The sequence below is a fragment of the Stegodyphus dumicola genome, chromosome 5 (genome assembly GCF_044657685.1).
Source record: "Stegodyphus dumicola isolate Sdum_Otavi_A_Nest chromosome 5, ASM4465768v1".
NCBI lineage: Eukaryota > Metazoa > Arthropoda > Arachnida > Araneae > Eresidae > Stegodyphus > Stegodyphus dumicola.
The window spans coordinates 26,612,579-26,636,620 of record NC_140772.1 but is presented as its reverse complement, the minus strand read 5'-3'; the positions used below and the strand labels follow the sequence as shown (position 1 = coordinate 26,636,620).

At 34.2% G+C, this 24,042-nt stretch overlaps 1 protein-coding gene across 1 annotated transcript in view; it reads left to right on the top strand.

The window, feature by feature from the left end:
- Nucleotides 1-23,669: 23,669 nt before the first annotated feature.
- LOC146997068 (uncharacterized) overlaps nucleotides 23,670-24,042 on the top strand; it is a 259,939-nt gene continuing 259,566 nt past the window's right edge. The window contains exon 1 of the mRNA XM_085816341.1: nucleotides 23,670-23,878. Coding sequence (XP_085672467.1) covers nucleotides 23,871-23,878 — 8 coding nt within the window. The 5' untranslated portion in view covers nucleotides 23,670-23,870. The remainder of the gene's footprint in view (nucleotides 23,879-24,042) is intronic.

Here is a 24,042-nt window from a genome sequence, read left to right as displayed (position 1 = left end):
GAACATCTAAAATCCATTCTTAACTAAAGAATAAATAATAAAACCATGTAAATTTCTTATCAAGCCCATCATTTCCGAAATGTCTACTTCTGAAAGTTCCCAGCATTTCTCAATATATTATTAAATTACTAAACTAAGCATCAATGATCGTCATGTTCGCTAATGTGGCAATATCTTTCACACTTCTTTGTTACCACAAGTAACAAGTAGGCTTCAATAAATCTTTAACTGTTACATGCTACTTTTGTCTAAAATTTGTACAAAGAATAAAATTAAATGAGCTCTTTATAATATGCTCAAAGAAATAATTTTGTATGAAAATTTGTATGTTATATATTGGCCTGATTAATGATTCAGGAAATAATTCGGGTTTTCAAAGTGCTTCCAATAATTCAAATTTCAGCTTGTGTCAAAATAAAATCTATAACACAAAGATAAGCAAATTTCCTTATGAACAATGCATTTTAACATTATTCAATCACTAGGCAATCACACAGTACTGATTGCTTCAATAAACATTACTGTAACTGTCTTATTTAAAAGACTGTAATGTTTAAATTATTTCCTTAATTAAAACATTACAGTCTTTTCCGGTTGATCTTTACAATATGGTAACTGGTAGTTTGGCGACATTTTGGAGGCGATAAAGGTTTACTACCTGGGACTTTGGTAATAATGTGAGCAGTACTCAGTTCCGATTACGCATTATTTTGTGTGAGGGAAATGAGAGATCATGGGATATGTCATGTGATATTAATGGACGAATTACGGTTCTTTAATCGGAAAAGGGGGGAAATCGGGAAAAAATTTGGAAATTTTGTATTTGGCTTTATTCTGTGTTGTGTGAAACAGTGTTCGTGAATTTTTGGATCCCATGGCCGTAACTAAAGTGAGTTCGAAATGGGTATTTATGTATGTATTAATTTAATGTATGTGCTCATTTATATTTTAAGTAGTGTTTTTGAATTTAATTATATTTTAATTAAATGATAGTTATTTTGTGAATTTTATGTTTGTAGGAATTTGGTATACGTTTTAGTTGAAGTAAACGTGCATGGAGATAATTTAAATATCTGACACTAAGTATTTGTAATGGTTGCGGTATGAATTCGTTGGTGACGTGTATAATGTAATAGATGATTTAGAGGTAAAAGTTTTTGGATATTTTATTTATCTTATATGTGGAAATATTCATATTTGGAAAGGGTAAATACTTTTTCGCGATCAGGTAATTTCATATATGTTCTTTTTACCGGGTTTAAAGATTGAGAAAATTGTCATGTATTTTCGTGAAATTTTTCTAATTTATGAGAAAAAAGCAGTGTACATGGATATAGTGAAGAGTGTGCGCAATGCCATTTTTGTGAAATTCTGGGATGTTTTTTTAAGTAAAAATAAGTCGGCGTGTACATGGTTTAGTGATATTTTAATTAAATGATAGTTATTTTGTGAATTTTATGTTTGTAGGAATTTGATATACGTTTAAGTTGAAGTAAACGTGCATGGAAATAATTTAAATATTTGATACTAAGTATTTGTAATGCTTGCAGTATGAATTCGTTAGTGACGTGTATAATGTAATAGATGATTTAGAGGTAAAAGTTTTTGGATATTTTATTTATTTTATATGTGGAAATGTTCATATTTGGAAAGGGTAAATACTTTTTCGCGATCAGGTAATTTCATATATGTTCTTTTTACCGGGTTTAAAGATTGAGAAAATTGTCATGTATTTTCGTGAAATTTTTCTAATTTATGAGAAAAAAGCAGTGTACATGGATATATGAAGAGTGTGCGCAATGCCATTTTTGTGCAATTCTGGGATTTTTTTTTTTAAGTAAAAATAAGTCGGCGTGTACATGGTTTATGTGTACGTGTTATTTTGAAAAACGCGTAAGGAGTATGGTATTGTGCACTTTTTCCCAATTTTGCAGTGAATATTTGTCATGATTAAGCAGTTTTGTTAGATAAAATTTCTAGCATAAGTGTAATTTGGCTAGTAGATTGTTGGAAGAAGTGTTCAGTAGATAAAAAGAAAAGAAACATGTCTTTACTTCGTGAAGACAAAATGGCGGCGGGAAAAAAAAATATAGGGTTGCTGTAGGAGAGTTGGTCGCCAAAGTTTCGCCAAAAAAACGCCAAGTTACCATAATGTAAAGATCAACCTCTTTTCCTCCTTCTAACACCAAAAGAAAACCCAGATAAGAAATAAAATATCAGTAAAAATAAATTATATTATTGAATGACACTTTACATTAATTACACTTATGCATATATTATTTTATTATAAATTATTTCAAAATCAAAGAAGAGAAGGGGGAGAAACTTTAATATTGACATTTCTAAAATGATATAAACATTAATCATTTAGTACAGTTTGTTATTTCCTGCAAAAAGAATTCACTTTTCTGGATAGCATTTATATTTCCATCTCACTTTCAATGAAACATTAAGAGAAATGCATAAAATTTAAACACCAGTTTATTTTATTTATCAGACAGATTATGTCAACTCGAAAAAACCTATCAGTAAAATTCGGTAGTAATAATTCTGAATGTTAGGTAACTTGCAAGATTCAACAAAAATTATAAATACTTTTATTATAATGACAATACTACAGTAACATGAACATAAAATTAAACTGCATATAACTATGAAATAAGCCAGCATATAATAATGGTGCATTGGTTTCTAAAACAATGGGCTCGATGAAAAAATACATGTATTATGGTAGCTATTCATATTCTTCAGCTTTCCTAATAATATTCTCACGTTCACTTTACATAACTAAAGTATCTAAAATACAAAAAAATGCAAACAATATTTATGAGAAAATGTTAAAAGCAATCATAAGCATTTGATTGAATGACCATATTTGTCTTCCTGCAAGTCGAATCTTAAAATGATATGCAGTTTGAAAAATGCTTAATCCTTTTATAAAATATTCAAAAAAGATTAAAAAAAGGTACTGTTCTGTTATCAGGATCGGGTTCAGAATTGTATTTATGTATGCTTGTATATTTGTATGTTTGTGTGTCTACATATACACATCTATGCACATACTTACGAACACAGGTTCATACATTTCCGATTCTGGTCCCAATAACAGAACAGTACCCCCAAAAAAACTTGAATTACAAACTAGATTAAGATAACGTTTCAACCATACATATTTTGGACAAAACAATGCAAACTCTTATTTTTATACAATTGTTCAAACTATTTAACATAAATTTATTGCTGCAATAAAATAATAAGCAATCTGATCACAATTATTATTTTGAAACTGAATGCATAAACTTGACTAAAAAAATTCAGTCATAAACATTTGGATAGCAGGGCAAATTAGATATTTGAAAAGACAGCCAGCCATTGAGATACACGTAATTCACGACAGAATGGTAACAATTCATAAAGCTGTGAAACATTTAACTGTCAAAATGACATAAATAACATAAATTCGAAAAGCAAAAAAAGTAAACATACAAGTATTGCAACTGAACTTACCTTTCATGCAACAAAAAATATCCATACAAGTTAACCTCATGGCGCAGCCATTTTGGATTTCGTTTCAAATCAGACAGATGTTTACGGATTTGCGGAAGAATACGAGGACCTAGTAGTTTGCCGGATACAATGTGCAATGACGCGAAAGAATATAGTTCTGTAGAACTTCCTACATTATTCCGTAATAAACAGTACTATTTCCTAATTTTTTTCTTTATCTAATTAAATAATTAATAGGGAAATAGTTAAATAATGCCAAATTCATTTTTAATGAAATGTAAAATTTTGCATGTATGGGACGACCACCTTCCGTCCAATATTTCTGAGAATATAAACAAATTTTGGAATCTGAGAGTATCAGTTAATAAATATATAGAATATCGCCTCTCAAACGACCACTTCTGAAAGTGACCAATAGTTCTGAGATTATCAATAAATATTGATATTAAGCATTATTTCTATAAGACGACCATCTCTATATAAGACCAAAGTTTCTAGAATCTTGGATAGTCATCAGAGATGTATCTTTACTGCAAAATTATCGCACGACTGTAATTCAATATCAATAACGGATCGCGCGATTGAAAAACATTTTCTGTCCTGTAATTAGAGGGAAAAAATTTTCCTTATGAGGTATTTCTCCCGCTTTCATAGCGTGCCTTCGTGGTGTAATAGTTCTGAACGCTGGGCCGGTGTTTCAGAGGTCCGTGGTTCGATTCACGGCGAAGGCGGTTGCTAATTTTTCATCTCTACGGCTTCCCCAAAAAATCCTAATGTCTCTACAGTGGCGCCCGAATGAAAAAGGTGTTGGATGAGGTATATCCACACCGAGGATTTAGTGATTGGATCCCCTTAAAAAAAAGTCGGCCTTTAAAAAGAGAAGTAATATAAGGTATTTCTCCCGCTTTTCTAGCGTGTCTTCGGCCCACCAGCGGCCGAGCGGTAAAGTCGCTGAACACTGGTAGTGCGATCCGAGGTTCGTATCCCGCGAACGGGCTGGCTGCATGGGTGTTTTCGTGGTTTTCCCCACGTGTAACGTGTATACGAGCCAGTTTCCCTTAGTCCACGGCCAGTCCCTCCACGAAGACATCCCTCCCCTTAGGCAGATAGCCCTAGTGTGCTTTGCCATAATTAAATACACCACCACCACACCTAGCGTGTCTTCGTGGTGTAGTGGTTCTGCACACTGGGCCGGTATTCCAGAGGTCCGTCCTTCGATTCCCGGCGAAGGCAGTTGCTAATTTTTCATGTTTCCTGCTTCCAAAAAAATACCTAATGTCTCTATACCCAAATTTAAAAAAAAATTCGTTTCCGTAATTAAATATTTTTTATAAAAAAAATATATGTTATTTAGAATTTTGCAAATATTCTAGAAAATGCTAATCCATTGAAAAAAATCTTTTCCATGACAAAATAAATTTTTAAAAACGTCAGAAAAAATAGCAGTTAAAATTAATAACAATATAACAAGAATAAATCATCAATCATATCAATATTTTTAATGTACAGCATTTAGAAACAACTTAGTAAAATACATATGAAAAATAAAATAATGTGCAAGTTTCAGATGTGCAATGTCCAAAAATTAAAACTGGTAAATTTAAGAACAAATATCCTCAAAATGTTTGACAACGAAAGTCCTCCGGACAATGCAGAATGAATGTCCTCAGGATGTGAAATTGGTGAACTCCTCAGGACATCTGAGAATCAACATCTTCAGGACATCCTGTCATATCCCGGGACATAGCGACTTAAATAAGACATCCTCAGGATGTTAAATTACGATCTCCTCAGGACATCTGAGAATCAAAATCCTTAGGACATCCTAAGTATGTCCCGGGATATTGCGACTTAAATACGACATCCTGAGGATGTTTTGTGCTATGGGGGAATAGTATTGCCAAACGTGAAATTTATTGTTATTATTATTTACGGTTATATTCTGAAGTTGAAGAAAGCACGTGATTCCATATAACGTCATTGTATGTCGAAAATCTTTCGTTAATATCAGTAATTTAAACGAATAGCTGCTTTTGGCAACTTTTATGTTTCACCTTTGGATACGTGACACGATATGCTATCGCTACGTTAATTCCTTTATTGAGATTTTGAAAATTTGTTATATTGAAATAAATTTAAATCATAACTTCCAATGTATTACCTGAAGTGTCAAAGGTCTTTGTTTCCTGAGTTGGCAAGAAAAATGTATTTACGAATCGCTGGTTGCTTGGAAAGAATGAATACATTTTCTTCATAATGAAATGTTTCTATGCATTTTATGCTATTCTAAATTTATTTATAAAAATTTAATTTCTTTTATTGTATACTTACTTTCTGAGTAGAAGTTTAAACATCTGTAGATATTTAACGTATTTTAGATGCAATGTTACTTTACTACAGTTAAATAATTTTTTTTTTCCAATTTACTAAAATGTCTGAACGCAAGAAGAGAGCACAAATGGTACAGCGAGCTACAGAAAAATGAAGTAAAAAACACTAGGAGACTCAACAGGCAAGTACAATAAAATTTGCGAGCTTCAAAAATGAATGAAGACACAACTAGAAACTCAGCAGGCAAGCATAGTGAGAAGACAGCTTACGCATTCAAGAAACTGAAGAAGAAACGAATAGGAGTTCCAGCAGACAAGCAGCAACTCAAGAAACTTCGCGTGCTCAAACTGTATCAGAAACTAGTAGAAAACACAAAAGACATTCAGAAAACCAAGAAACACTGCGTGCTCCGGAAAGGGAAGCAGAAGGGAAACGGAGGCCCATTAGGCAAGTGGAACGTCAACAGACCATGCGCGATGAATAGAAGAAGTAGCAAGTAAACGAAGGATACAAGACTCTCCGCGTCATCGTCAGATTCGACAGGAAATACCAGAACAGCTCAAGGACCTATATAAACCACTCAAGACGCTGCAGTTTACGGACAATTTTTGTTCGAAGAGGCAGAGCGTATACGAGGGAACAAGCTTCTCATGAACGCATCAAGACATACACGTAGTACTCTTCACAATGCAGGAAGTTTACTTTGAGCAACACACTGTATACATAGAGCTCGTAGACATATATAGTAAAGATTTTGCTTTGGCAACAGCCCTCTAGTAAAATGTATGAAGTTTATATTAGCATCTCACAATACCTGAACGAAATTTTTCTATTTACTTCTTCATTTACTATTTTCTGAAATTTTTTATCAGTAATCCTGTCTATATAATATAGATATCAAAATCAGAAAAATTTAATTAATTATCTTTAAATGTATCTAAGTAATGAATACTTCGCCCCTGTTCATACCGAAACAACATGATGTAATTGTAGATAGCTAGAAAGTAAAATGTATTCAGCAGGCTGTGCAGCAAGCGACATCTATAAATGGTGATAACACAATAATGTTATATAATGTTATATACTGGCAGAGTTTTAAATTAAGAACATATACATCAGTGTTTTAATAATAAGAATTTTGCATCAAATTGCAAAACAAATATCTTAACTTCTGTCTTTTCATGCATAAGAGTTCAGCATTCGGAAAATTATATTTTCGTAAATGGTTTAGCAAAAATAACGAAAATTATTGCCCTGAGAAATGGATAAGCTTGGTATGAATCCGAATTACGCCAAGACTACCCGTCAATGGTTGTTTTGAACACGCCCTTAATGAATATATATAACCCTTAAAAAACGTAAAGTCAGTAAATCTACTATCCGAGTGTGTCTTTATATCTTGAGTATTTAAGAAATGCATTTATCTATCTGGATAAAGCTAACGCTATTGCCTGAATCACAACGTTTATTTAACATTTGATATAACCAACTTCATATACATCTTGAAAGAAAACATAAATTTCTTAATAAGATACTAAAAATTGCAGAAAAAATACAAAAATAATGGAATTTCTAATAACACTACAAGTAACATACCGAGGAATAAATTGCGCAGCAAAACTGATGCAATCTACAATATGTATACCAAAAAATTTATGTACCGCAATAGAAATGCAATAGAATGAGAAATGAAACTATCATGAGATTTATAATGAAAAATTTACCATAAACTATTGATATATGTTAATAAATATATACTTTTAATACTATTCATTTAAATATGCTGAAACTTTCATAATATTCGTTACTTACGAACGCTTTTTCATCCATCGAAGCATAGCACAAGCCGTTCTCAATTCAGTGCTGGTGCACGTCAATAAAATAAGGATAAATCAAAACTTTTACAAAAAATCAATCACCTTGACTCGTTTCTCAGAAAACGTATGTCTACAAATGCAGTATTAATATATCACATCAATATAATTCGGGATCATAAAATCTCCAAACAACGCATTAAACGCAAAAAATCGCATTAAGGCAGAATGAAGAATTTTCACTCTTACAATTACTTTTACAACAATATACAATAGAATCTAATTTCTAAACTAAGTGTTCATTGTTACACCATATTTCATTTTTGGGGAATCTTTCATGGTTGTTCAGTAATTCTAACTGTTAACTTGTTTAAATAGAATTATGATTTCATATATATGCACAGACTTATATATGTATATATTAATACGTATCTGTAGTAACATACATCATATTATTATATGTAGGCGTATAATTCTAAATTAATTATACTAGTCAACATAATTTATATATTGATAGCATCAGACTTTTAAAATTATTTATTACTATCTGCTTGCTAACGATTATATAATTACGTACAGTGGTACCTCGGCATACGTGTTTAATTCGTTTCGTAACCTTCCTCGTATGTCAAATTGCTCGTATGTCAAAGCAATTTTCCACATTAAAATTAATCGAAATGCCATTAATCCGTTCCAGATCCGAAAACACGACCTCAGTTGTTTCTTAAGTGTTTTTAAGTAAGAATCAAAAACAAGAAGAAACATTTATTAATAAATAACAAATACATATTCTATAAAAACATAATTAAAAGAAAAAGTGAAGTGCCTACGGAAGAGCTTAATTTTTGTCACTGGTCTTCGCTTTTTTCGTCATGATCTGCTTATTTCCACCCGCAGATCATTTAAAAAAACTTTCCAAGGAGGTTTGTTTCTTCCTCCGTGTCAAGTACGCACGACTAGTTGCAACGTTTTCGCGGGAACTCTACAACTTTCTCCCACATTCCCAAGACCTGTTTTATATCTATTGTAGCGATAACCTCCTGCACCTCTGGCTCCTGTTCAAAACTCATTTTTCGTTAACCCAACGTATGCTGCTGCAAATACAGATCGTGTAACTCCTCGGTTGTCAGCTCCTGAGACTGTTGTTCGACGAGTTCGTTCACATCTCTCCCATCCACCTCCAGACTCTGGATTTTCCCAGAGAAACAAGCTCCTCTACCTATGCCACTTTGCGTTCCAATCCTTCGAAGGCCCTTTCAGCAACAGCCTCAGGCCACAGCTTCTTCCATGCAGAGGTTAAGGTCCTCGTTGTAACACCCAGCCAGGCCTGATCAATAATTCCTAGGCATATGACGATTTTAAAGTGGCCTTTCCAGAACTCTCGAAGGGTAAGGTTTGTGTTCTCGGTCACCTCAAAGCAGCCCCAAAAAATGTGCTTGGTGTACAATTTCTTAAAATTAGAAATCACCTGCTGATTAATGGTCTGCAGGATAGGAGTGGTGTTGGGTGGTAGGTAGGGAACTTTTATAAACTTGAACTATTAGAGTAAAGCATCTTCGAGATTTGGTGGGTGAGTAGGGGCATTGTCGAGGAAGAGAAGGGCTTGCATGGTAGGTTGTTTTTCTGTGGGTATTTTTTAACAGAAGGGCCAAACACCAGGTTTATCCACTTCACAAAGAATTTCCTGGTGACCCAAGCCTTCGGAATTGTCCTCCACATACCTGGCAGATTTTCTTTTGAAATATTATATGACTTGAAGACTCTGGGATTTTCCGAATGGTATACTAGCAGAGGCTTCATTTTACAGTCGCCAATCTCATTGGCGCAAATTACTAGAGTTAATCTATCATTCATGGGTTTGTGACCTGGCATCGTCTTCTCCTCTGCCGTTATGTAAGTTCTATTCGCCATCCTTTTCCAGAAAAGTACTGTCTCGTCACAGTTAAAGACTTGCTGGGGAGATATATCCTTTGGTTAGTATCAGTTCGGAAAATATTTTGATGTAAACCTCAGCTGCCTTCACATCGGAACTTGCTGCCTCACCATGTCTGACGACGGAGTGAATGCCGGTCCTTTTCCTAAAGATGTCAAGCCAGCCCTACTGGATTTAAACAAGTCTTCCGATTCCTCATTTTTAGAAGTATGTGGGATCTTCTTTAGCAAATAACTGTAAATTGCTCGTGCCTTCTCACATATGATGCTCTATGTTAAGGTTCCTCCTTGAAGCTGCTTCTCTCTCAACCAACCCATCAGTAGTTTCTCCATCTATTCACGGAGAGAGGGCCAGAGTTTAGACATTATTTTATCGGCCTTAGATGGCGTTATACCCTTTATCAACTCCTTTTGTTTAAGCACAGTACATATCATTGATGTGCTACGACCGTACATCATCGCCAAGTCAATTACTCGCACACCTTGCTCATGGTTTTCTATGATTTCACGCTGTAATTCAATAGACATCATCTTCTTCTTTGGACCCATGGTTATAAAAATAAATATGATAATGTTTTCTAAATGTTCAAAAAGCAAAAAGCGCCAACCCAGCTTATCAAAGATGCTTCCAAAACGAGGGAAACAAGCACACAGACAGAGAACATGTCTGAGGTGGGAGGAACTGTTAGACGCTGCATCTAAATATAAATAACCATCGTCTTCACTGCCGAAACCCTCTAAAATATTCTATAAATCACTATCATATCAGCTATAAAATCGTCATTAGCCAAATCTATATCATCATCAAAATCATCTAAATATTCCTCACCACACAAAACACATCATCATTTTAGACCATCGTATCTCTATCACCATCGTCAGAATAAAATAAACCACCATCACACAAATCACATCATCATTCCATACTAATCAATCGAAACTATATATCATATACACCATCATCATTGAAGTCGTCAAATAATAAAATCACCTGAATACAAAGTACTATCACCTAAAGTTTTATTACCATCATACTCATTTAATCACATTCTTCATCACTATAACATTAATCACGATAACTTAAATAAAAAATCATCAGCAGTTAGTATAAATCCTCATCCTTAAAATACCAGCTAAATTATTTAAATCATCATCATTTAAATCAAGATTTTTTTTTTGGTGTTTCGCTAGTATAACATCAAAACGAACCAATTTCATTTAGGTACAGACATGTACAGGTAAAAGTGTTGGAGCTTCATTAAAGATTGCACAGGTATACATCCCAATAACTAACCGAATACAGCACGGAGGGAAGGCCAGAAGAGGAAGAATCCTACTGGTAGTTCTTTAAAGAGAGATTTAGAAGTTAGTTTTTAAGTGAGGAGGACAAAAAGGGAGAACGGGTTATAGAAGAAATGAAGAAATCTAGAAAAAGGTTCATTAGAAAGTAGTAATAATATTGTAGTGGCTAAATCAATTATTAGCCCAATGGGTGAGTCCAGATCTCGAAACTTTGTGCTGTTGGGAAAGGAGGGAAATCTAATAAAACAAGTTTTATATCAAGCTTGTACGGAATACTAGCAGCTTAGCTGCCAGCCTTCGTCTGGCTTTTAAATGTACCGGGAAAATGGCTGAAAGAAACACCAAACTTTAAACTTGAAAACAGCGTAGAATTTTACTCTGCAGAACAACTTCATAAAAAAAGTTATTACGTATAACAAAATTACCATGAAATAAGCAATATCCCTTAATTCAAATATTAATGATCCTAATAAATAAATTAATCAACTTCCCTTTGCAAAATCTTAAGAACTCAAATGGTATAAAGGAGGTTAAGAACTTTGTTTCCTAAAAAATTCCCTCAAAACTTTTCAGTATCTTAAAATCAGTGAAATGAGCAACAAAGAACACAAAAGAATACAAAAAACAAAAAAAAAATTCTGGAAAGCAAAGTATAATTAACGATAATGCAAAGTATAATTAATGATATCCCTTGTAATGTTGCGCGCTTCCAACCTGCACGCAACAATAGTGGTGACTGCTAAGAACTGGAAAGTAGACAAATTCTTGAGAAGGGTTTAAATCCCTTTTTATTCAACTTTAGAAATTACAAATGCGTGCTCTTGACGCTCACAAACTACGCCGACCCGGCGGTAAAATAAAAATAAAAAACTAAAAAAGAATAATAACAAGTGACTAACTACGAGGCTCTCTATACGTAACTAACCTCACCGCGTTCTAAGATACCACTGATAATTCAGCAAACTTCTGAATATTACGTTGAAAAATTAACAATCTGCCGAGGCAAGCACACAGGCCGAAACGCGTGGTTCTTCAATTTCTAACTAGCCACCTCGACGCTCGTAAAGCAAGAAAGCACACCTTCGAACTCGTTTCCCTTCTATTTAACTCAAATTACTTCCGCTGGCAATTTGAATCCTTTGCGCGTTCTACTAAAAGTTACATACATTACATACTAAAAGTTACATACATTGCATTGGCAATTCCATGGGAAAGTAAGGCTTAACAGTAAAGATAGTTTAAACTTAAAATAAATGTTAGTTAAAATAAATGTAAACCCTACATTTGCCGCTGCCAGAATTTGGAAAACTTGGAAGCAGGTCCTAGAAACGACCTATTGGAAAGTTTCCACAAATCTGATCTAAATTTTAAGAGCCTCGTTGACATAAAAAAAAACCTGTTATCTCACAAAAGGTAGAACAAATTTCTGTAGATACTTATTTAATTCTCTCTTTTTACAGCAAACTTTCCCGGACTTCAGCAATCAATCTGTTCTCTTCCTTCCAGTATCTGGAAGGAATAAGTATCAGTATCTTTCTAAATACATTATAATTTACACTTTCTTGACACTGAATAAGTTTTTATTTTTGAACGATTTATTTTCCTTAGTTACTGCTTAATTCACATTCATTCAAGTATTCAAACATGAATTTAACTTTACCCTGGCTCTCCACCATGTGTGGTGTCAAACGGGAATATTCGTGTTTTAGTATTGCAACACTTCTCCTAACCACAATGATTTGTTAGAATTCAACGACCAAATAGACACACCTTACTCGACATTCTACAACTCGATGAGCTACTTTAACATTCTTAAAATTCAAGTGTAGGTGGAGAACCCTACAAAACACATTCATTCTAAATTCCCCCTCATTTATCTTTAGACATGTAGGCTTTCGCTCTAAAGCATGATTTTATCTACAGTTTAATACTTAAATTTGAATTCATTGCTTTTGAGCATTATTTTTAGTATCTAAAATTTTATGCTTCTAGACTAAATGCTACTTTTACATAACTTTCAAGCATTTACGTATATTTACAAAATTCTAATACATATGATTTTTACAATTTACCATAAAATGAATAAGTGAAAAATAAATTTTTACTTTATTCATTCTTCGCCAAGCTGGAGGCACTGAAACTAAAGTTGTTATTAATACAAGAATACGAAGTTATTTTTATCTTCGGCCAAATTTTGGCTTTAACATAAAAGAATTAGTCTTTCGACCAACAGAAACTGCTTGTTCCTAGATTTTATACTTAAAGAAAATAATACTTTTGCCTTAGCTAAATAAAGTAAAATAAAACTAAATCTCAACCGAGACACATTGACTTCCGTCAAAACATAGAACTTTGTATTTACGCATAACATTTCGGAACAAAAGAAAAAAAATGTTATAGAAGATTTTAACTTATCTTTGAGTTTTCGATGATTGTAACTCCGACATCCTCTTCTGGCAGAACTGCTCCCATGTTATAGATTTCATCGACGTCAGTCGTCTCCTTAGGGTCCTTCGAGTGTCGTCCACGTTGCTTCTTCTTTTTCGCCCTCTGCATGCTGGCCTCTTGGAGTGGTAGTCGTCGGGTTGCTGTCTTTTCCGTTTTGCCCCTGGACGGCTGGTCTTGACGTCCTCCGGTCTGGAATCGTGCTTGGATTTCTTCTGTTGGTGGTGGTCTTTTCGTTCCTCCTGCTGTCTTTTCGTTCTCGGGAACGGCGGCCTTGTTTGCACCTGACACTCTGGCCCTGGAAGCGTTCTCCTCGATGTAGAATTTCTACTGAGATAAGTTGTAAGTGGTGTTTTCCTCTTTACCAAAGTGTCTTTACGCGGCGGCTTTGCTTTCTTGTATTTCTTAAATGCTGGAGTCTGACGTTTTCATTTCTTCTTTTCGGTACCGTCGCATGACTTATAGAACGGCTAGGCTTCTCTTCTCGTTCTCTGCTTCTTGGGTTGTGGAACGGGTGACGTTATTTCTGGACCTTCTACTTCTTTTACGCTTGAGTCCTGCAAGAAACTTTCAAGGATTTCAAAATCATTTTGATTATAATATTTTTCACCTGGTCGGGACTTGCTTTACAGATTTCCCCTCTCTCGTTCTTAAGGTACAATACGACTCCCTTGATTTCCTGAATTACATAGGGCCTTCAAATTTTGGAGCTAACTTTGCAGTAAAATTGTCTGGGGCACTTGATAAAGAAAATTTCCGCTTCAACACTTTATCTCCAACTTTAAAATCTGCTTCACGGCGTTTTCTATCATAGTATAACTTTTGCCTATTTCTTGCCGTATCCGATCTTTTAACCGCCTGGTCAATAAGTGTTTGCACATCTTTCTGTTTAAATTCTTGGTCTCTTTGTTGCACAAAGAATAATTTATCTAATGGCGTAATTAACTTTCGTCCTAAAAATAATTCTGCTGGGGTTTTCCCGTAGTATCGTGATTTGCCGTTCTTAAAGCATAAGCTAACATATTTATGTACCCATCCCAGCGCTTGTGATGTGTGCTAACATAACTTGGAATTATTTTTACAATGTTTTTATTAACTCCTTCTGCTATGTTTGCCTGTGGTCTATACGGAACCATTTTGATATGGCGTATGCCAAGTCCAGTGCATATGTTTTCAAATATTTGGCTAACGAATTGTTTACCGTTACCGCTATGTACTTTTTTCGGTGCACCGTATTTTAAAATGTATCTGTGTAAGAATGCATCTGCGACTGTTTTGGCTGACACGCGTTTAAGTGGAAGAATTTCTGGCCATTTTGAAAAATGATCTACAATTACTAAAAGAAAACGATTTTTATTTAACTCACTCTGGGGGAAAGGACCAAGAAGATCTATGCCTAAAATTTCATTCGGAAATGTAGCGCGAATGTACTGGCCGGGCTGGAATTAATATCATTTATTAACTGACATTTATTGCAGGACCTGACATACGCAGTTACTATTTTGTATAATTGCGGGAAATATACCGCTTCGCGTACCCTTTTTAAAGCCTTTCTGACCCCTAAATGACCCGCTGTTTTCGCGTCGTGTAATTCCTTCAAAATGCTTATACGAAGCGAGGCTGGGATGACTGGTTTGTATTCCAGGTTTTCGTTTGTTGTTTTCGTATAAAATAATAAATTATCTATTATTTCATAGTTTTCTGCTCTATTTCTTATCTCATCGATATATGTGTGTTCAAAGCTTTCGGGGTCTTTCAAATACGCATAGATACTTTCAAATTCAGGATCAGCTTTCAATTCAGCAATAATTGTATCTCTAGAATCTAAAATTTTTGAAGTCAACACAGCGCATTTAAGTTCATTGCCTTCATCGTTCAGTTATATGCGAGAAAGTGCGTCAGCTACATTGTTTTCCTTACGCGGTTTATATTTGATTATGAGATTATATTCTTGGAGTTTTAAAGCCAATCTTATTAACCTGAGCGTTAGGTTTTTCCCCGAGTAAAGTCTACCAACAGCCGCATGATTCGAAAAGACTGTTACTGGCGCTTTGCCGAAATAAACTCGAAATTTGTGTACAGCCATTAATACGGCTAATGTTTCTCTACTAAAGATACTACTCTTTATAATTATATCATCTAGATAGATTAATAGCGATTTTCCTAGGACAAGCTTTAGAACAATGTCCATAGCTCTCTGGAATATTGATGGGGCCCTACACAACCCAAAGGACATGCGTAAAAATGCATAAGTGCCCGATTTTGTTATAAACGCGGTTTTATGTATGTCTTCGGGTCTCATAGCTATTTGATAGTAGCCAGACGTTAAGTCCAAAGTAGTCATGTATCTTGTAGATTTAATCTTTCTAATAATTTCCTCTAGAACCGGCAAAGGGTAAACTGGGAATTTAGTAATACTATTAAGTTTTCTGTAATCGATAGCAAACCTCCAAACCCTTTTATCCGAAGGAGGAAACTCGTTCTTTTTCTTACATAGTACGACTGGACTCGCGTACTCACTATTTATGGGCGTTATTATTTTGTTCTTTAACATTTCCTGAATATGTTCTTCTATAATTTGGTCTTTTTGTTTATCATAGCGGTAAGGTTTAGTCCTACAGGGTTTGTCGGCAGTTAACTGTATCTCATGCGTAACTATTTGACAGCTACCAGGCCGTTCTGAAAACAAGTTTGAAAAAGTACTCACCACTTGCTGGATGGCTTGACTTTCATGGTCATTCAAATGGCTAAGGTCAACTTGCGGTTGTTCCATTGGTTCCACCACCCTCCGATCCATCTCCAGCACGATAGAACTTTCCTGAAAATTCAGTTTGGCCTTCGCGGCTTTTAAAACCTCCATACCTAAAATAAGTGGATTAATTATTAATTTTTTACTACAAAAATTAATACTTTAAGGCTTTCGTTTTGAACTTGAATTTTTAAAGATAGTTTTCCAATACAATGACAAGTTTGTCCTTGCGCTGCTATGATTTCTGTGTTTTTATTTTTAAATAATCGAAACCTATTAAAGTTCTTAAAAAAAATATCACTCATAAAATTACCTTCTGCTCCTGTATCGATGAGGGCTTCTACTGGTACATCGCCAACCAGGACTTGTATAATTGGTAACTGTGAGTTCTATACGATGACCGTATTTAAGTGTCTTCCTGAGGGTTTTTTCAAAACTTCCGGGGTCTGGACCTTCGCTTTCACAGGCCCCTCTACTCGTTTAAAGCTTTTCTTTCAACTTCTGCCTTCTGGGTTCGCGGACGGTTATTTTCAAATTTCCTTTTTGGGCCTTGACCTTCGAGCTTCGATGACCTTGCTGGATAGCGCTTTCCCCCATAAGAGCGGTTTGCATTTCTGGTCTGCTCATTTGAAGATTGCCTTCGGATACTTTGAGAATACGATACTCCTCTAACTTTTTCCGCTATTCTGCGATTTTGGAACTTGACCGCTAATTCGAAGAGCTCCGGCAATGTGCTTGGGTTTCTAATTTCGAAGTAGTCTTGAACAGCAGGTAACAATCTTGGTAAGATTATTTCAATAATCTCCGCGTCGGGTTTCTTCCCATACAGCATATCCGTCAGCTTAATTTTTCGCAGAATAAAGTCCGTCAACTCTTCTATATTCCGTTGATAAAAACTATACAGTTCGGCTTCTAGCCTTGCTCGATCTTTCACTATGGGGAAGGCCTTTAATAACGATTTTTTGAAATTTTCAAATGCCAAATTTCAAATGTCAAAAATTGCCAAAGGATGGCCATTTTGCATAAGAACCGCACCCACAGCATAGTCCGACGCATCTGCTGCAATTTCCAGGTTTTCGTCCCCCTCCGGGAATTTCAAAACAGGGGCATTGATAAGCGCTTCTTTTAACCTTTCGAATGCGGTATTTGGTTCTGCTGTCCACATGAATTTACTTTTCTTTCTTTTAATTACTAACAAGGGTTCAACAATATTAGCAAAATCTTTTATGAATGGCCGATAATAAGAACATAACCCAAGGAAAGAAGAAATTTTCTTGGTGGTGTTGGGAGGTGGGAAATCTTGATTGCTTTTATTTTTGAATCTGGCCTCCGAATTCCCCTAATAAAAATTTGCCTATATTCTTCCACCATAGCGCGGCCTGTCCTCTTAGTGCAGATGTGGAGATGGCAACTTTTTGTCTTTCAGGCACAGGGTAGAGCTGGAAGTGATTGTCAACGCATTCTAGAAATATCGCCACCGAATTTTTTCCTTCGAAATTGACGTTTGGCTTGATTGACGCTGTCATCGTCTGGACCAGGTATGCAAATCCTTCCAATTGGCTTGCCATTTCTTGTTGTTCTCCAGCAACTTCCATCCAATTTTCGGCCATTTCAGTTCGACAAGTGTTAAGGCCCTAATGTTATGTTGCGCGCTTCCAACCTGCACGCAACAATAGTGGTGACTGCTAAGAACTGGAAAGTAGACAAAGTCTTGAGAAGGGTTTAAATCCCTTTTTATTCAACTTTAGAAATTACAAATGCGTGCTCTTGACGCTCACAAACTACGCCGACCCGGCGGTAAAATAAAAATAAGAAACTAAAAAAAGAATAATAACAAGTGACTAACTACGAGGCTCTCTAAACGTAACTAACCTCACCGCGTTCTAAGATACCGCTGATAATTCAGCAAACTTCTGAATATTACGTTGAAAAATTAACAATCTGGCGAGGCAAGCACACAGGCCGAAACGCTTGGTTCTTCAATTTCTAACTAGCCACCTCCACGCTCGTGAAGCAAGAAAGCACACCTTCGAACTCGTTTCCCTTCTATTTAACTCAGATTACTTCCGCTGACAATTTGAATCCTTTGCGCGTTCTACTAAAATTTACATACTCTGGCATTGGCAATTCCAGGGGAAAGTAAGGCTTGACAGGAAAGATAGTTTAAACTTAAAATAAATATAAACCCTACACCCTTAATGTAAATAATTATTATCATAATAAAAAATTAACCAACTTTCCGTTGAAGAAAAAAAAATATGCAAAACTTTTCAGTATTTTACAAACAGTGAAATAAGCAAAACTTAACATGAAAACAACTCAAAAAACATAAAATTCCGCGCAGAATTTTACTCTACAGCACAACTTTATCAAAAAAATCAATAAAAATGTATTATATATATATATATATACATGACAATGAAATATGCCGATTTCTTAAAAAGAGTGACATAAGAAATACGATGAAAAATTGTTGCCAAACCCTTATTTCTAAAAGAATGAAACTATTCAAAATGATGCGATTTCATCAAAAATATATCAACAACAATAAGATAGGGAAATTGTTGCCAAAATCACATTTTTAAAGATGTGAGATGTGCGAAGTGTACTCGGAAGCTTCATTTAAACATATTTTTAAAAGTACAAAATATTATGAGTTTTCCAAAATTTTTTTGTAAAAGCAGTCGCAAGGATGAATTTTTAACGTGTCCAAAAATCAAAGAAAAATAAACTGTACATTTTTAAAAAAAACTTTTTTAGAAAATATCCCGTTGAAAATGTGTTAAGCTCCATTTGTTAAATAAATTCGTATTTAATCGATTTATTGAAACAAGAAATTTATTTTAAGTTCGTAAAATATCTAAGTGCTTACGTTTCATGACGATTTGAAAATGGAGTGTGTAGAGTAAAATCTCGCTTTCCTATAGCCCATTATGTCTCAAAATGACGCGGTTTCGTCACAAAACATAAAATAAAAAAAATTGGAATTCGAATTTCGAAAAAATCGCTTCGAGGTGCACTGGCCCTTGTCTAGATACACCTCATGTAGCAAATTTTGTAGCCCTGTGTCTATTAGCGTACGCGCAGCGCGAACGAAAGAAACACACACAACACACAGACAGACTCTTTCTTTTATTATATGTAGAGATATCATATGGCAAATTTGGAATAATTCTTAAAATAGAAGAAAAATATATGTAGAATAATACATCAAGTATACAATAACACATAATGTGCCATTATAACAAAATTTTGAATTTTCCAAATTTGGAATAAAATGCTAAAACAGAATATATCATGACAAATACTGAATAATACTTAAAATATGGGAAATAAAATATAGCTTAATACATAAAGTATAGAATAGTACATAATGTATCATATAATAAAATTATAATTTTGAATAAAGTGCTAAAGTATAGGATAATATATGATATATCATATAATAAAATTAATAAAATAGAAGTATAACATGTAGAAGAGAATAAAATTGTATTTTAGAGTTCATGATCACAAATAGTTTTCAGTATTCATTAGGCAGAGTTCATAAGTGACTAAAGTGTTCATGATTACAGAGATCATAAAAAGTTTCTCGTTTAAGTTCATATATTTTACATGACTCATACAATATTCATAGCTCATTTTTGTCATGACACAGCAAATCAGTATCATGACTCACCTTTTCAGTTCTAGTTTACTCTGACGACTCAATTTTTATATTTCATTCTGTTTATTATGGATTTTGCAAGGCTTTTTTTATTACGATCAGTACAAATAAGTATTTGTGACAAAGATAGATAATTATCTTAAAATTCTACAAAGGTGAAAATTAAATATTTTGTTATATTTCGTCTTTTGTAGATGGGGTTACTCTGCATAGATTTAATCCAATTGTGTTAAGTTTTGGTGAATTTGTTTCATATTAGAATGAAGATGTTGAAGTTTGCTGATCGTTCTTTTGAATTATATATCAATATTTCTGGGTGCGCGAATATGAAACGTTTTCTTGAGAGGAGATGAGAAAAGATAGTGATCACTGTCTCCTTTCTAGCAGCATATACAGATGTCAGTGTCTATTAAGTTTCTTTGATAAAAATACACACGATATGGCCCATGGCCAGTAATATTACATGTTAAAAAGGATTATGTACTCTTGGTGTCAGTATTGCAATAGGGGTAGAACTAGTAATTTCATCGACCTGTAGATGCGTTATTCTATTGTTCTTGGCATATTTGGGTAATTTGTTCTTTTATGGGCAGTCGGAGATAAGATTTGGGAAATTTCGTATATAGAAAATTGCTTTCTTGATTAGGAACAGCTTCTTTGCAAGTTTGTCAAATGTTAAGTTACCGGCATTTCTACTATGGCCTCTTATCCATGATATATGAATTTTTAAATTATCTGTTGTTTTAGAGAGGTTATTGATGTCATAAACAGTAGAAGTCTGATTTTCTGGGTTAGAGATAGCATAGATGGCAGATTGACGGTCAGTATTAATATTTGATTCTATAATTAAATACTTCAATTGAATTGTTTTTAGTTTTAGTGTTTATTGCTGTTTTTATTTTTGTGTGTGATACAGCAGAGATGTCTATTGTAAGGAGCAGGGCACATTTCGTAATCCTCTGTGATGTATATGGTTTTGTTATAAGTAATATTATGGCGAATTTCATATATTGTAGAATCAATTGCTTCCTGAATGGATTCGACATGGAGTGGAATAGTTCCAGCTAAGATATTAAGAGTAGTACTGGAGGTATTTCGAAAGCCTCTGGAAATATTAAGATTAAATTGTCGTTGTGTTGAGGTAAGAATTTTTTTTTCTTGTGGTTATAGGGAATGCCCAGATGGCAGAGCCGTAGGTAATCATTTTGGTTATTACTGTACGATATAGTATTTTGGTGATATGGCGATTTAAACCCCAGTTTGTGCCATGCACAGGTCGAAGATTTTGACTTATAGAATGTGTGCGAATTTTAACCCATTAACGCTTTCACCCGGATTTTCTCGTTCTTTTATGCAGGTCTCTTAACGGTTCGTTACGGATTATTGTTAGTTTAAATGTACCCTCGAAAACGGACAGTCCCGTGTTTTTGTACTATCGAAAAAACACGCCAAAAAGGACTAGCCCGTATTTTTGTATATCTTCCAACCCCCAATGCCTAAGGGGACAAGGGTCCATGCAATGCTGACGACAATGGGTAATGGCTGTCATTAGCGTTGGGAGAAATCTCTTTGATGTTTTGGGATAAAGGCCTTACACTCACTCTAAAGAAACAAATTTATTACCAGTTACAAAGTGGATGCATATATAAAGGGATTTAAAAATTTCCGTTTTAGAGCAGTTATTGAATAAAAAATAGAATTTTTTACAAAATGAACGTTTACCTATAAGAGCATTAATGAATTAAAACGAGAAAAATAAAAGTAATAAATGCAAACATAAAAATCTGAGAATGCAAATCTTTCAGATTTTACATTACGCCCAGAGGGCGTTTTTTAACGGTTTGTGGGTTACCTTTATTTTTAAATATCATGTTCTTCGCACATAAACCATAAAACTTCAGTTAAACATCAATACCGCAAAATAAATTTTAAATGAGCATATCTTTAGAATTTCCGATACACAGTCTCGCCCGTTGAAGATAATTTTTTATATTATTATTTTCATACAGTGTTGCCTTTGCTCGCTTTAAAATCGTTGAGTTTCTTAATAAAAAATTCATTGAATTTTACGAAATAGGAAACATATAATAAAACAAATTCCAAATCTCGGCTTTGAGATGCCCATATTCGGGTGGAAATGTACGTTATTCAAAATTGGATGGGTCTAGGTGCCGTTGTTTTATCACAATGCGAGAAACATATATATATATTTATGCAGATTATTCATTATTTAATTTCAAGGCAGATAGCCCTCGAGTGCTCTGCCGTAATCTAATAAACCAAAACCATTATTTAATTTCTTTAAATATAATACAGGGCTGTAATATGTGGTAGCAACAGTTTGAAAAGTGAACTGACATAGTTTTCAACGGAAAATGAAAAAATGAAGTTAATAGACCTTCTCGGCTAACGCCCTTTGTTTTAAAAATAATGTATTGTGTAATTTAATGGGAATACGAGATTAAATAATTCTCTTTAAAAAATTCTTCTACTAATTTATATCACGAATAATAAAAACGTGAGGCTGTCTTGATAAATTTATAAATATTATTCATCTGACAATGCGATTCAATTATTTGATTTCGTAGTTTAAGAGCCTATGATTCTTCTTATAAAACTGTACAGGAATTTAGCAAAGATGCTATTAAGTAATCTCTTATTACCATTAATCTATGCGATAAATTATTATTATTATTATTATTACTTTTGGTTCAGTCTTTATTTACTTCCAAGTATCCTTTTACCTCAAATAATCGAAAAAAATATATAAATTTAAAACAAAATTCGCTACCAAATCAGAAATTAGGTTACAAATTTCATGCAAATTTTATTTCAAAAGCTATTTTACGCTCTGTAAAATGATGCAAACTTAAAAATTTAAGATTTTTAGTTTATTCATAAATGGAAATATGCGCAAAAAATTTCTTCGACATTAAATTTTAAAAACTCTAAATCGAATTATTATCATCCGTAAACGTAATTGTACAAAATCTGAATTCAATAGCTTATCGATAAGCAGTTCAAAAATCGACGACGAGCTTTTGATTAAACACCGTGAATGAACCGAATACAATTTTTGGAACAGCTCTATTTTTAAGCACTTTGGAAAGATCGGTAAGTTGTTGATATAGCATAACCGTTACTTTTATAACATTCTTGGCATTATGAAACGTGTAAGTGACATTCATAAGCGATTCCCGACAGTTCTGTTCATTTGTCAAAGTGGCTGCTTTTGAAAATATTGTGAAGCTCACTCGATGTGCTCCACTATCTATGATACTCATTAAAGATATTTAATAATGTTTTATTTCTATACAGAAATACTGGTAAAATTAAGAGGTCAAATATTTAATTATTTGAGTTATATAACTACTTATACTGTCTCAAGAAATTTTGAGTCATTTTGTAAAAATAATCTTTTCTTTAAAATTCCTTTTTCCCCCCTACCCCTATGCTTCATGACTTTATTACTATTCTGATGAATGGAAGGTTTTTAGAGACATTACATTTTTTTTAACAGCAAGAGACATGAAAAATGAGCAATGCCTTACCCGGGACGCGAACCACGGACTTCTCGAATGCGTGCCGAGCGTACTGAGACCACGAATGCATGCTAAAAGGGCGGGAGAAAATACCGTATATACTCCCCCTTTTAAAGGGCGACTGGGGATTAGGGGACCGAATCGCCAAATCCTTGCGGCGGAGAATCATCATCCACCACCTTTTTTTGGTTTGGGTGCCACTATAGAAACATTAGGTTATTTCGAAGCAGGACATGTGAAATAGGAGCAATGCCTTCGCCGGCACTCGAACCACCAACCTCTCGAATACACGCCGTGCGTGCTGACCATTACACCACGAAGGTATGCTAAGAAGGCGGGAGAAAATACCTTATAGCTTCTGGTTCTGGCAACGCCGAAGTGCTTGTTGCGTGGGAAGTGTGTGGGTAGTATTTTAAAGACTTTTAAATCTGTGTTAATTGCTTGTGTTGAATTTTGAGTGTGTTCTTTGCATTGGTTATGTTCTCCGCTATGAAGATATATCAAGTTTCGTGCAAGAAAGTGCATATTTAAGTTTTTATGAGTGTTTTTCGAAATCGACCTTGCTGAAACGCCCACCTGGCATGGTCGGGTAAGTTTATATTCATTTTTCGTTAAATATTGCGTGTAAATATTATCTGATTGAAGAATTCTGTTCGGTATACTTGTATCTTATTGTAATATTAAAGGCACAATCTTATCTTGCACATTTATTGAGATATTGAACTTTGAAAATCTTGAGTGTACGAGGCCTAA